Raw genomic sequence first — 15,422 nt, 5'->3', positions numbered from 1 at the left:
AAGAATTAACGTCCGTTCGTTTATAAGAGTTAAGACTTATCTCTGAGGGCTTTACTTAATTCATCTTAGGTGTTAGAAAAATATATGTTTTGCGTATGCTGTTAATAATTCTGGCCTCTTAACCATACAAAAAGAGCCTTTTACCATGGACACTGCTAAAGGCAGCGAAGTACTAACGCGACACTATCCGTTCCTTCCTTTATCCGATCCTCGGCTGCTCATAAAAATATCTACCCCTGAAAGCGACTGGTCAATTCGCGTTCTAGCCTCCACCCTGGCTCCCTTGATCGTTCAAAGGTTTATCAGCTTTCAACCGCAGGGCGCAGACTACGGGCGGCTCGTGAAGAAGTAGAGGTAGACACGGCACGGGGCGAAGAGGGATGAAAAAAAAAATCGAGATGGCGAAAGTACGGGCAGACAGAAGGAGCGCTGGCGGAAGGGAAGAGAACAGGGATCGTAATGCTCGTACCCGAGGGTGCGCTCGATTCCACGTCTGGATTTTACCAATACCCGCGACTTCTTCGCTCGGTCTGCTAAGAAAAAGAGTGATGAAGGCACCCCGAGCCTTTGTGGCTGTTCCAGCGCGCTCTTACCGGAGGATAGAAAAGAGTCAGGCATGCACGGCTACCGCACCCGCGTTGCCTCCCTTTGGCTCGCTGACTTTCCTGGGGGATGAAAGAGGTACTGCGGACCGAAACGGGGAATCGCGTTTCACGAGGAGATTCCGACGAGTCGAGGCTCCATTCCGGATCACGCGCGTGCTGTTTTTCGAAATGGCTAATTAAAATCGACGCGGTTTCTTCACTAATTCCTCGCGATTCTGTCGCTTCGAGAGTCTCCCTTAACACGATTCTAAGACACTAAGTTCTCCAGATAAAGATAATTGCGAGCGGTCGTTGCAGTAGGAACATCGTAGACAGAACAGCGCAAAGGGTTGCGTACAAGGCGAGACCCCAGTGACGAGGAGCGGGAGGGTGACTAATTTCCACGTGATAATTACGAAGCTGGAAAATGCGAGTGGAAAATGGGGCGACGTAAAGATCCTTAATGGTGTTGGTGCAGCATCCTCTCGAGAAAGTGGAGAGGTTGCTGTATCGCCGCGGTGGCTGGTAATTACGATAACGCTTAATTTTCTTCTGGATGTCAAGCGGTACGATTTGTGGTTTACCAGCAACGGAATAGTGGGAACGGAAGATTCGTCGAGATTCAGGGAAAAAGAAATATCGAGCCGAGTCGTTACCACATTTCGATGGAAAAATATTTGTAGCTGCCAGTGGCGGACAAACGGAAGCGTGCAAACGATGCATGCTATAAGGAGATTAGATAGAGGAGGTGTAATTCCTTCGCGAGGTATAATTCCAGTGGATCATCTTGTCCAGAGATGAGACTAATGTGTTCCGCTGGTATTACAGCTGGTGCACGTTCCTCCTTTTTCCCGGTGGCTATAAATAGCTCGTATCTTGTCCAGAGTTGGATAATGCTCGGTGCTCCGTTGATATTATAGGTACTCTATTCTGTTTGCTTTTTTTTTTACGCGACTATAAATGGCACGGCGAAGAAATGGCGCGGGCCGAAAGAAGTGTGAATAAACGCGGTCCATATTGTTGATGCGAATAATAATCGAAATAATGACTCGCGTTTCACATCGTTAAGGGGCAATCAGACTGCGACCTCGAGCAGCATTAACCCTGAGTGGACCCCTTCTGCATCCGGCGTAAAAGTATGATTAATTGCCGGCCGTTTCAGGCAAACAATGGATTTCCCCTTAGTCACCGTCATTTCTACGAGGTCGAGCGGAGAAGTTAACGAATGGAATAATTACTTTTTCGTGGCGATACGTCGATGCAATTTTGTTCGAAATAACAGAGAACTGCCAGATAAGCTACGTTTCACATTTTTTGCAGAACGAATAGGTGCAAACCAAGCACAGATGTCGTCAAGAGAAAAATACATGAAAAAAAGGGGATACGAATGGCTGCGTGGAGGTTCTGAATTTTGAAACCATAATTCGAGCCCCGTCATTTGTTATATTCGCATGCAACTATCGACGATCTTTCATTTCTGGGTATTGGCGAACATAGTCAACAGTCTGGACAGATAATACTGTAACGAACGACCTATGTATTTCACTATTATCTTCCAAATTCCAATCGCAAAAAAAGGGAAAAAAGGAACGTTGATGCATAACGTTAAATCGCCCGCTAGAATCGTTAATATAAATAAACGCAAGATAAATCTTTGAACTCGGTTGATTTCCGCAGCAAACAGCGACTAATAGCGCCTGGTTGGTTAACTAAACACTCCCCCAAAATTGCAACGCAATCACTCTATTTTCCTTCGCGTGATCGAATCAACGTCCATTTCATCCCCTCTGGCTGTCGGGTTTAAGCGTTTTTGTACACGTTCAATTAACACGCCTCCAGTGTATTCCATTTGTTTTTCATTGAAATTGTTTTGCTACGCCACCACCCGTGATAATCTCATTTGACATAGTTCCGTTACTGCGTTGTTTTCTCATGGTTCTTTGATCCCTGTCATTTAGCGTTACCAGGATAGTTTCGAATATGCCCCGTTCGTGTTTCAAAGATAACCGACCGTTTTTCAGTCGAAACGAAAACGACGCGATTTCGAATCAATTGTAATTCAAACATTTACAAGCTGAACAGCTTCGTGGACAAAGCGAGCTAGGTACACGGTTGGGCACGTGGCACCGTTTATCGTAGCACCGTGCTAGACGCTTCGACTGCCAGGTCGCATAATAAGCGGGCGAACACGACTCGGTGCATCCCTTTGGGCATTCGCCGACGTCGTTTCGAGCAGCCTATCTCTGGCGCGCCTGGCAATCGGATAAGCATCGGTAAATGATAATCCCCGAGGTTCCCAAAGCGAGCTCCAACTTTTCGATTGCCACGAGCCAGAGATAAAATCTGGGATCGCATTGAGCCACGATACACGCGCGATATCGTATAAAAAGTTCTGAACGGAGCTTTGCAGCTTCGTTGCCGGTTAAAGTGATAACAATTGAAAGCTATATGAGAGGAAAAAACGGATTTTTTTTGGCGTCATTCTGTTACGAATACGTTAGAGCGCGATTGTTACAGAGAAACGTAAGGTTTATATTAAAAGTCACAAACCGGTGGACAAGTATAATGTGAAAAATGTATGAGTCGATAGTAGACGTTGAAGTGGTGATAAAGGGACGGTTGGTTAGCTATGAAGTATTTTTCCTCCCTTTGAACGCTTCCTTTGTCATGCCTGTACGCAGGATTGCGCGCGTTTAGATGGCATTTCGCTGAAATGCAGGGTAGCTCTTTATTTCCGGCTTCAATTTTTCAACCTCCCCCTGTATCGATACAGGCGGGGACAGTTCAGTGATTCGATGGTATTCATGATTAATAATTCCCGCATAGAGTGTCAAGCTTTTTGAAAAATTATGAGGCAATCATTTCGCAAACCGATGAAATTCATGCCGTTAAAAATTTCGATAGTAACTATTCTAGTCGTATCCGTTCACGAGTGCATTCTCTTTCAACATATTTATGCCTCCTACTTCCGGGGTTGTTCACGTACAGAATCAGTAGAAAGTCACTGTCCATTGAAAAAATGCTATCCCTTCTGAATAATGCAATACAGTTCAGGAAATAGTTCTGGGGTCGTTCACGATCCACTCGTGTTCTTTCTTCTTCTTTTCTAGATACAGATCAGCGACCGGGTCAACTGACTCCGGGCGAATAAGCGTTCCAAGTGTGAAGGAGACGATATAATTAACTTTATGCAGCGAAATCCGATACAAAGCGGTGTTCGTAATTTTATTATCAATACCCACCATCCCCATTGTCTGGCTCGTTCGCTCGCGACTGACTCGATTATCCGACCTATCAAGAAGGCTGCCTTCGCATTAATTAACGCGATTGACATCTCGGCCGGCAGCGAGGCGTCAGTTCCCGCCGTTTCGAGCGAAACGTCTCTTAAATACTCAGACGAAGTACCTTTCCGCGCGAATAAAAGAGGGAACGAACGGTCTGGGGGTGGAAAAAAGTGAGCCAGAGCGAGAGAGAGAGAGAGAAAGACACAGAGACGGATAGTCGAACGAAGGGATGCATCTCCGAACGCACTTCGAGTTCCTTTCGTTCGTAACGGGGGAAGATCGATCGACTGCCACTTAAGTTTCAGATCCCCTTCGAAGTAAACGAAGAAGCATTAAATACACCGTGCTTCCCGATAATCTAACGAAGACAGAGCGGGGTCCGCGATAGCGGCGATAAAAACGAAATTCTCGCGCTGATCTCCCTTAAACCGTCCGAAGAAGAGTCAACGGGGGGGGTGGCGTGTACACACCCGGGGGTCGCCGCGGCATCGAAATTTCACCGTCAGTCTATCCGGCGCTTTCCATTACAGCGAGAACTTCGCCGTAAGACGAGATAATAAAGTTTATTACTCCTGAACTTAACAACCGAGCACCGCGGGATAAACAGTCCGCCGGTAGGGCCGGATAAAAAGGTATATTGCACAATTTCAGGCAAGTGTCCCTCGTTATACCGTAATTCGAGCCGGATATAGGGGAAGGAGACGCGGCGCGACGCGATTCCGTCGTATCCGTCGACGGATTAAACTTTCGCGGCTTGATCCGTACCGTAAACCTTAATTGGATATAGCCTGGGCACCGGAGTGTAGGTACTTGAGACAACAGCCGGCCACCAATTGCGCGGCGGGGATCGAGAAAACTGGGCTACCGTGGTGAGTCGCGCGGACAACTTCCGCCTGGTATATTATTCACGCCCGATGCCTGGTGGAAGTGTAACTTTCGGGACGTTAGTGCGGGCGGGCACGCTTATAAAATTAAACTCGGCCATAATCGGAACCGCGGCGAATGTAAATGCAATGAAATTCCGTCGCGGCTCGAGGCGGGAACGTTTCACGGCCCGCGATAAAGTTGCGGGCCGATGAATACGACGATTCCAACCCTTTGCGATTCGACGAACGGGGATGATACCTTTGTACAGAAACGCTATTCACGTCACGTACCGGGCATGCGACACCAGCATTGATCAACGAAGCGCGGTTTATTTACACGGCGGTTCAAACACAGTTGGCTCGTTAATTAGAGCTATTAATTTGATAATTGTCCGATCGACACGCGTGATACGGTGACGATCGCTCTGTCGACACAGCGGGGAATGAAATTTGTCCCCGTCAAACGGGCGCTGTCCTGATCTATCAAATTAATTCGCTGAATCGCTATCGATTCTACGATCCACGCGACCGTCGTTCGCAGTGGATTCAATTACCGCGGTGTTTCTTTGCGACGACTTTACCCCGTTATTTCCGTGTTACATTTTCGCAGGGTTGCTCTTCGGTTACCAATTTACCGAGGTGAGGAATGCTGTGAACAGTGGCGCGCGGTCGCCAAACTTAAGCAAGAGGTAACGTTACCCCGTTGAAATGTAATCCAAGGCATCTTTCTGTCTCGGAATATCCCGTTGCGTCGTGGGATTCTTTCGTGGATTACGCGTAGTTCGCGACCGAAGTTTAATTCGAGCCGACGCGCGATGGTAGACGAGAGCGCGAAGTGAATTCGTAGCGTTGTTACTCGCGCGTTATTCATTACGAGTAGGACGGTTTCACGTTTTTCTCAGTTTGTACCGCGTTTCGAGCGACGTGTCGCAGCTCGTACCGCGCGTCGGTATTTATCTGTTCCGGGGCTGCAAAAAATGTGCGGCAAAAATTTCGCGACGGTCCAGGTTGATCGAAAATTTGAATTTAATTCAGGTTTTTCGGACTACGCCTGCCGCGACGGCTACAGGACAACGGAATTTATTCGGAAAACACCGGCGCACCTACGTGGTCGTATAAATAGAAGTAGCCGGAGCACGGTTCTCCAGCGGGCCACGCGCAAAATTAGCCCGGTCGACCGTTTCGTATCAGTGGTACGAGCGATTTTAGAAGGCCGTGAAATTCGCGCAACCGCTACGTGTACTCTCTCGTCTCCGTATTTTAAATCGTACAATACGAAGTGTTCCCGTTGCTACGCCACAAATTAAAGTTTTAAACCAACCGCGCCTATCCAGCAGAAAGGAAATAGCAGTTGGAGTTAATAAGGAATCAGGGGAGATACAATACGTGTCTCGTGTTCTCATTAAGCCACCTAAGAACTTCGTAGTACCTGTACTACTGACCTATCACGAGGGCTCTACTTGGGGGATAGGATCGAATTTTCTTAATTACACATCAAATACGAATTAAGCCAAGCGAGAGAGTAGAGGACGTGATTATTAATATCGAAAATCGAGACGAAATTTAAGCGCGGATAAAGGCAATCATTTTAATTCTTGAATAGACGGGGTGTCTAGTGGAGACCGTACACGAGCGAACAGACCCTTGCGAAGTCAATTCCGGTACCGTAATCCGCACGAGGGCAACGCGATGAAAGAGGCAAGCGGATTCGTAAGGGAGGAAAGGCATTAAGCTCGACCGAACGAATTAGCCAGACGTCCCCTTTATTTTCCGTTTATCCGGGTTAATTAAATTTCCATTGATCTGACCTTCCTTCCCGCCGTTCCTACTGCCAGCAAATATTACGCTGGCCGACCCGAATTTCCGAAACGGTCCTCGCGGCCGACAATTCCATCGCCGTTCTTTCCCCTATTCCATTAGAACGCGCTTAATTTCGGCTACTTTTTGATATTCATAATTTAAGCCAAAAACCGAACAACTTCTACGTACCGGGCCCCGTTCGCAAATGGAAATCACCTACAAACTCGTTGCTCGTTTCGGTGCGAGCGTGGCGCACACGGTGACTCATTTTAATTCGCAAATGGAGAGCGCGTTAAATTGAAGGAAATAGAACGCGCGGGACTGAAATTTCTCGTAGACCCGCTATAGTGGTTGAAGGAATTTGTAAAAGAAATTTCATGATTAAATTAGCCTCGTTCCTTTCTCTTATAACTTGTTCGTCAACTCGATAAGTTCGCAGATTTTTACACGAAGGAGAAGCATAAATTTAATTCGAGGTATTCTCGATACACACCTGTCTACTCTTACCATTCGCGGATTGAAGCGGGTCGATCGTTCGTTCTCGAACGCCGGAGGCTCGATTTTCAAGAATATCGAATATGAAAACGAACGGTATTAACGTCGATTAGGTAAACGATGCGGGCAAAAGGTGAAAGGAAGAAGAGGAGTAAAATTGCAGGTTAAATCCCGCCCAAGCCGCGGCATTTATCGTTCGTGCAGAATTATGCGAATTGCTACGGGTTCGAGGATATCGCCGGTTGCGTATTTACATTTTATTAAAAGTGACAGCAGCCGATGGGCGGGCATAAATCGCGGCCTCCGCCGATATTACGAGTGCCGCATGTTGCTGGCCGGATGCAGATGCGGAACGATGCAGATGCGAGTCTGATCCGCGGCCATTTCGCAACATACACGCGGAAAAGCCACGCCGTAAAGCTGAGACTTTATTCCTCCATTTCCCTTCTTGCCCTTCTTCCAACACGGCCGACGCGTTACCCCTTCGCTTTTCCGTCGTGCTAGAAGGCTGGCGTCTGGCCTCTCTTTTTCAACCACGGAACGACCTTGTTTACAGGGGTTGAATCTCTCGCGGATACATCGATCCATCTTATCCGCGACAGATCAGCCGGAAAATTGAAGCTCGAACGTCTTTATTTTCACGCACGGTGTCGGTGATACGGGTGGCTTTCGAGATGTGTAACATCGATTTTAATTATCGTTAATTGATAAACGCTATCTAGGTTTGGAGGCGGCAGGAGAGCTTCCATTACGAGCAAAGAAATATTAATCTCGAAACCTATTTATCTTCCGGGAGAGCAGATAATTTATGCACCCCGGTATTCAAACTACGTCCTAACCATATATCCTAACGTTCAGAGGATTTTGATACGTATTATGATTAATTATGTTACGAGCTTTTATGTTTTATTAACCCAAAGTATGCAGTCAGCATATTAGGAAATTCTATACACGCACGCATATATCGCGCAGATATGAGATACTTACAAAAGGATGGAAAGACTTTGATTAAAAACGTTTTGAGGTTGGCTGCATTGTATGTTGCGAAATTGCAATCCTTTTCCCTATTCTGTGGCGGCGCAACAAAGAGGCAAAGCGAGGGATAAAGTAGATAGCTACGGGTGAAGCGTTTCCACGGAACATTAGCCTTAAATCCGTAATCGACAATACCATTAACGCCCAAGAAGTTGAGGACAGGGGGCAGAGGTTAAGGAACATGCAGCTGAAACCGCTGGAAAACTGCATCGTTAATTTATTTAACAGAGACTCGGGGGGATGTTAAATACGACCCTGTTCCGTTCCAGTTTCCTTGTTTAAAAGCCGTTCCAAAGTGTGACAAATATTTAGAGGGGGTGGGGGCAATAAAACGTATTGTCCAATTTTCGTCGTTCTGCCGAGCGAAATAAGTAGGTCGATCGCGCCTTCCACGACGTTAACCATTAACGTGTATTTATACCCCAGGCGAGACGACGGGAAATATACCGCCCTTCGAGGAATAATGGTCCTACAGCCATCTGCGCGTGGAGGTGCAAGTTTCCAATAGGCATTCTTGCCAGCACGAAGCCGGACAACGGGTTCGGCAGGTCTCTTTAGTGCTCGTATATCAATCCGCGTGGGGCGTCACTGCATCATGAAATCGTGATCTTCCAATGGGCGTTAAATTCCTCTCATTTCTTTTTTCTCCGTCCACCCCTCCACCGCGGTAAGTGCTCTTTCGTGGCAAATTCTTTCTCGATCAACTTCCACGCGGAGGTGAACCCTTTGCCTCCTTTTATTTCCACCCCCTCGAATAAATTTACCGCCGAGCTGTTACCGCGGCCATTACGTCGCGAAATCTTTCTCCACCGGAGGGCATTAATCTTGGAAAGCCGATGACCGCCGTTTTTGTTCCGGCGTCGCCGCCTCGAAGGCGAAAGCGTTCATCTGGCGTTAGAATCGGTGCCGATGTAACGCGTTCTAAGAAGACACGATGGCCAACATTTATCTTGTATCGTACCCGATACGTGGCCTCAAACCGGATGGAGGATGCGGCGCGGGATCGTGGAAGGGCGGTTCTCACTCGTCTCTAAACAGCGTGGCGAAAAAGTGGGGTGAATTTATCTTACAGCGTCCCGGTAAAAACACGGATCTCCCCGCTGATAGGGAAAGGGATGCGAGCGTGCACTCGGATGCACGAGCGCGTCGGCCACGAGGAGAACATCCACGACCTACAAACGTATATTTACCGCGACGTCTGCTGCTCGAACAGCCTCGCCCTCCCATATAAACCGGACTCCACAACCCCCTTTCTTGTACTCCTCGCTCGACGGCACGTCGAATAGATCCTTCTTACGGATGCTCTCGAAATGCTTATTTTACGGCACGGTGTCATAAAGACGCAATCTCCCAATGAGCGTAAAACTCTCGGCTTCGATTCGCAGTAACCAACGGACGGCCCAATAAATACAAATGGAGTTGGAACAGGAGGCTTGTTCTCTCGTTGTACCATTTCGTTTCGCCTTTTCCACTTCCTTTCCGGTGCGGCTACATTTTCGACCCCCTCCATTGTATAATACGGGGCAGACTACCTCTTTAGACAAATAAACATCTCTATTACGGTGGCGGTTCTCTCTTGAGATCCCTTATAAAAACTACGAGATTTGCGTAGAGAAGACCGAGGAACTAAAATAATAAAAATTCTACTGCAGCACTAGACTCAGTGCGTGCAATATATATGAATGGTAACCATTTCGCCGTACGATTTCACCCCTTTCTAAGGTGCTTACATTTTCGTATCGAGATTAAATCGATTCGACTGCCTCTTACTCGTCCAAGACATGCCTCTTCTATGATAAAACACCCTCACCAGATCGTGTGGGGAACATTTTGGCTAATAGCCAGGGCATAATCGTTTTCAATAAATACTCGTCGAGCACAAAAACAGAAACGACGGACAATAAAGTTGGAAAAAGCGAGGGGCTCATCTAAACGAGCAGAATGTATCTATCGCGAACACAGGCGAGAAGCCTTATCTCAAACGTTCCCATCTAGTAAGGGAATTTAGCCAACTCGATCTGTACTCATTCGATCTGTCTCTTCTTCAATTAGAGTACGTCAGAGAAACTAGTGTAGAAGGATTACAGATTCAGCTGGGCGCCCCCTGACACTGGCGACAAGCTGATTTTCGTAATAACAGGGATCTAAATCGGATTATTCGGATTTAAGTAACGTGGACGTCGTAAGTTAGCAAATCCATTCGTCATTTCTGTTCAATATCCAACTTAACGCGGTGCTGTTCTTCACGTCTCGTCGAATAATCATTTCGGTTGTATTATCCACGATGTTCGACAACGTTGGAAAGTCTCTACCGTTTATAATCAATAAATAATTTGACTGCCGTAAGCGGATTTAATTACGTATGAAATATTCGGTGCATCATGATGCATTTCCGTATACGAAATTTAGATTATAGTTGGTAGCTATTAACGTGAAATCCGCGGTTCGAGGATTAATGACCACATCGCTCCTTTTTTTCTTTCGTGGAAATATGCTGGTCTCATTACAAATAAACAATGGAATATGAAACTATTGTAATGAATGAATACAGAATTGTGTTGTACGTGGAATAATAATACCGAAAATTAGTCGTGATAATGTCATTCAATATGTATGATAACGGACAGACGTAATGTAATATAAACGTACAAGAGGGCAGAAGGATGTTATAGCGAACTACCGTCATGAATATATTTTTGGTGCTGGTCCCTCGTATATTGATTTGATGAAAATTGAGTAAAAAAAGTCTGAAGCAACGTTACGAGCCGGAAAGAGGAGAATTCTCATAGCTCAACGATCAAACTCAAAATCCCTTCCTTCATTAAGCAACGCGCAGGTTTTTTACGGTCTTCGGCGTTAAGCTCGCTTATTACTTTAATGCGCAAGATTTTGTTCGGAAGTTTAGCCGCGGTTGTTCGTTGCTGGCATGGTTTTTCACTGACTCGCAGTTTCTCGCCTGGGCGCACGTACACCCTATGAAAATTTAATCCGAACAGTGGTGCGCGAAACGCTAATTACGCTGCCTTAATTATTTCAAGCCTTGTAATACAGATCGTGGCAAGTGGCTCTGATGTTACGAGGACAGATGAACTGCCACCGCAGACTGTACGTTTTCAATTTGTCGCGAGAGTGCTCGAAAGAATAACGGAGGATTCAAAAAGAAAAAAGAGGGAAAAAAGCGGCGAATTCTGAAAAATGTTCACGCCAGAAAGCGCGACGTGCATTTAGTGCATTAACCGTTTCGCTAAAAATTCCGTGGGTCGAGTCTGCACTGTAAATTGCTGCGGAATTCCACGAGGGCAAGGCGAGTTAAGAATCGCCATTAAACTCAACGCGTCGTTGTCATCGCGTGGCTTCCGACATCGACGTGGCAACGACGACACGAGAGAACGTACATAAATTACAAATTATGCGGAAGAGATAAAGGTGACTGAGCACCAATACTTCGTACAGCAATGTACGTACGTATACGCGGTTTAACGCGGGTGGACGCGCATTATATCCATGCATATGGGGGGTTGCAACGCTTCAGTAACAGGTAGTGGTGTTTTGCCGCGATTTAACTCATCTGTCTTCATTATCTGCGTTTCTTTGATCTACCCCCGTCAAACGGTTAGGTTTCCGCTAAACGAGCAAAAATTAAGGTCTTCCCTCGTTGTTTAACACGGCGTTTTTCAGGGGCCTGCGCAATGCTCGGGGATATTAACTTTGCCGCTGTACGTTTTTCCTTTTATACGACGTGAACGCCGTGTGCCACTACGACTTCGACGGAAGAGTTTATTTCCCTGAATTTGTTTTTCATTAAAACAGTGCGCAACAATGAGCGGAAAGCTCGTTGCGCAGATATAATTAATTATCACAGTAGATACGTCTTAAAAAACAGTCTAGGGTAATTTGCTGTTAATTAAGAGCCACAAGGTACGTGGTATTTGTATCGTGGCGTTTTGAGTTACTTGATGGAAGCTGAATAAAAACGTAATAAGAAAACAAGAAGACCACGGCTTCCGTTGAGCGCTGTATTTTTCAGAGAAAAACTCGATGGAAATGCTAACATTCACATTTAATTAGGAAGTGTAAAATGTTTTACGTGTAATAAATGTTGAGGAAAAATATGCGGTATTTTGGAATCTCGTATCCATATATCCATATTTGTAGGATAAAGAATGTAGATCGCGAGGAAGCACAGGATAAAATGGAAGGATTCAATAATTAAATGTAATACTCGACGAGTCGTGGTCGATCTCATATAAGTAGACAAAGCACTTCTTTCTCTCAATGGGAAATAGGTTGCCGATTGACTCAGACCGTGTCTATTATTTTAAATAACATTTATATCACGTGGAAAATTAAATTTCAAAGTTGATTGGTTTTAAACATTGTACAATGAATTTATAAATTACTGTACGATTTCTCCAATATGTATCAGATATCATTACGGAGAAGCTAATTGTATCGGAATATGAAATTTTGTTACAGCCTGTCCGTTATCGGATTTCTACCTCTCACGTGGATTATTACACTTTTAGTTAATTAAGCAATTTTTTAAAGCTGATCAGTTGTCTGCAAAGGCCATTCTTATGATTCGATATTCGCAAAACGGATACGCGCATGAATATTTATAAAATGTAGCGTGTTGCGAGTTGGAATTGATCTCTCTGATTGGAAAATGAATGAAAAGTGGAATATAAGCAGGTAGGAACATCGGAATGTGACTGCCAATCGACCATCTACTTCCCGTTAACGTAATAGGGGTAGTTCTTTGGAAGCGAGCGTGATTCTTGGATATAATCATCGACAGCAACGCGGACTTACCTTTGTTACAAGTACTTATGCCTCCAGGGCTGTTCTTTAGAGTAAGCGATACAAATGGAAAGGAAAAAGATCAGGTTTCTATAGATACGTTCGAGTGCTTCTATGGCGCTCAACGCTTTAATAATTTATAAGGATAAACGTACGGTTATTATAGGATGCTGGATGAAATATTTGGGCTATTTTAAAAGTACTATATTTATTATCCGTCCGACGTATCATTTCAACAGACGTTCGTGTGTCGTTTATATACAAATGTGTACACTCTGTACATTCCTGTCCTAAAACGATAAACGTTAACACGTAACCTGTACAGAAGCGAGAATTTTTTCGATTACTAATAACCGCTAGATTTCCTGACAACTTAACATCGTACTCTGTTTACAACGGTTATGGTTAACACGCACGTGGTTGTCGCGCTTTTTCCTTCCATTTCGTTTCGCTACCGCTCTTTCGTTTTCTCTCCCTCGAACGTTCAACGATTTAATTGACTAATTAAATAATTTACCTGATTGCTACACGATCGACGCACGCTGCCATCGGAAATGAATTCTCTGATCGTTCGATCGATCGACGAATTGCATACGGCGAAAAGCAACGGAACAGCCAATGATCTAGGGCGTGCGTCAATCCATTCTCTGAAAACATATTGCACACGTTATCGTACATTCTACTTCTTCAATGATAAATACACGTGACGTCGTTTAGAAGATTCGCGTAGAAACTGACAAACTTTTTCGCTTGCTCATTCAATCTATCTTTCTTACCGATCGTACGCTTCGAATCGAACGTATTCGAACTATAACGCGTTACCGATTCGTAAATGCATCCCTTCGATTCTCTTTCGACCGTGTGCGTGCAAACACCTTTCATAGTTGACTATCAATGGAAATACCGTGGAAAAATAGTTCGCCTAATGTCATAGTATCATATATCCGTACGCTTAGGCATCCAATAATTAAATCGCGAAATCGATACCGCGTATAAAAAGGGGTTAGGCTACGTTCAACCTGAATATCGTCGTTCATCAAGCGTGTTGACATACTCTAACGAGGAGTTTACTTACGCGTTCCTCGAAGTAATAGCTTCCGGCCCTTCCACGAACAGATTATCTGTACACTTCACTCTGAATTCGACGCAATTTCGTAAACACTACGCGGTCACTTCCAAACAATTGGATTACGACCGCATGTCCGCCGCGACACGCCATCTGTAGTTGCGCGGCTATGACTATCGCCATTACGAAGCGTGCCTCGGTCTCGATATGTTACGTTTTGAGTTCTTCGGGCGAGAAAGGAAACGTCGCGTTTAAGTCTGCGGACACGGGCTTCGAACGACAAAGTGTACGATCCGCGACGTGTCATTCGGTGATCCGCGTCAACGACCGGAGAGCGACGCAATTAAGGAAAATGCAGTGAAAACGACGAATTATGGTGAGTACCTCACTCTTTGCGTTGATACATAACCAACATGGCGGAGAACGAAATTCATCGTATCGATATATTTGATTTATCCTCCTCGTTATAACAGTAGAGAGTAACATACACCACGTATTCCGCTAAATTTTGTATTTGATTAGGCGTGATATAATATGCACTTAGAAAAATTTACGTGTTCCTATACCTTTCAAACTTGAAAGATCAAGCGCCATGTTGTCGGAAAATTTGGTGACTTGACGACAAATTTTCTCCGTACCAATCAAAATTATAAGTGTATCTTGTCGAGCTTTCTGAGTCACATCTGTAAAAGTAGAAATATAACCACGATCTTCGTTATGATTTAAAATTTGCAAGGTATAGGTAAGTTTCTGTAAGTGACTGTACATAGTTTATCCAATAAAAGGAACGCATCGATATAGCAACAGCGAATGGCATGTAACGTTAACAAGAACCGACGATTGTAACGCAATGAATTATCGATAATTAACGTTCGTCTACCGAACAGCGAACGATTTAAGCGATAACAAGAAACAATTCTAACCTCGTATCCGTAACGTTAACGATAAGTAGAACCGGTAGCCCGTTTCTTCTCGCGTAAAAAATATCTTTTTGGTCCGTGATCAAATCGATCCGACGCACGGAAGAGAAACCCTCGCGTGTGGAAAGTAAACACTAGAAAGGTATCGTGGCGCCGATCTCCAGATCCATCGACCTCTCGGTCATATCGATCGATCTGACGACGCAACGAAGAGCGCCAAGGGACGATCGTGAGCCGTCGAACGAACTTTGAGTGCCCACGGTCCTCCTCGACGGTCGGAAGAACCTTCTGGTGGTTCTGTTAGGCCAGGTCCGGTAGAACGGTTCCTGGTTGTAGTGTTTCAAGGCACTCCAGATGACCGAGGATCTCCGCGGCGGTAAATGGGAATGCGATAGGCAGCCGCAGTGCTGCCATGCCAGGGTCGGTGTTTTGCAACGGAAGATAGGAGCCCTGAACGCCTCGGGTGGCTTCAGGATTAGAAGATCGTTCAGTTTCAAGGCCGCTCTAGCTGGCGTTTCTTTCGCAACCAGAACACCGCTTATTAACTCTGTTCCGCCGCGTTCAGACGACTG

The 15,422-nt window shown here is 45.4% G+C and overlaps 1 protein-coding gene across 1 annotated transcript in view; it reads right to left on the bottom strand.

Moving 5' to 3' along the window:
* The window catches only part of LOC143433060 (uncharacterized), a 75,249-nt gene extending 59,970 nt beyond the window's left edge, over positions 1-15,279 (bottom strand). Inside the window, exon 1 of the mRNA XM_076910172.1 lies at positions 15,170-15,279. Coding sequence (XP_076766287.1) covers positions 15,170-15,264 — 95 coding nt within the window. The 5' untranslated portion in view covers positions 15,265-15,279. The remainder of the gene's footprint in view (positions 1-15,169) is intronic.
* Positions 15,280-15,422: the final 143 nt, after the last annotated feature.

The sequence above is a fragment of the Xylocopa sonorina genome, chromosome 2 (genome assembly GCF_050948175.1).
Source record: "Xylocopa sonorina isolate GNS202 chromosome 2, iyXylSono1_principal, whole genome shotgun sequence".
Classification (NCBI taxonomy): Eukaryota; Metazoa; Arthropoda; class Insecta; order Hymenoptera; family Apidae; genus Xylocopa; species Xylocopa sonorina.
The sequence above is the reverse complement of the archived record's forward strand: the minus strand, read 5'-3'. Positions and strand labels throughout refer to the sequence as shown.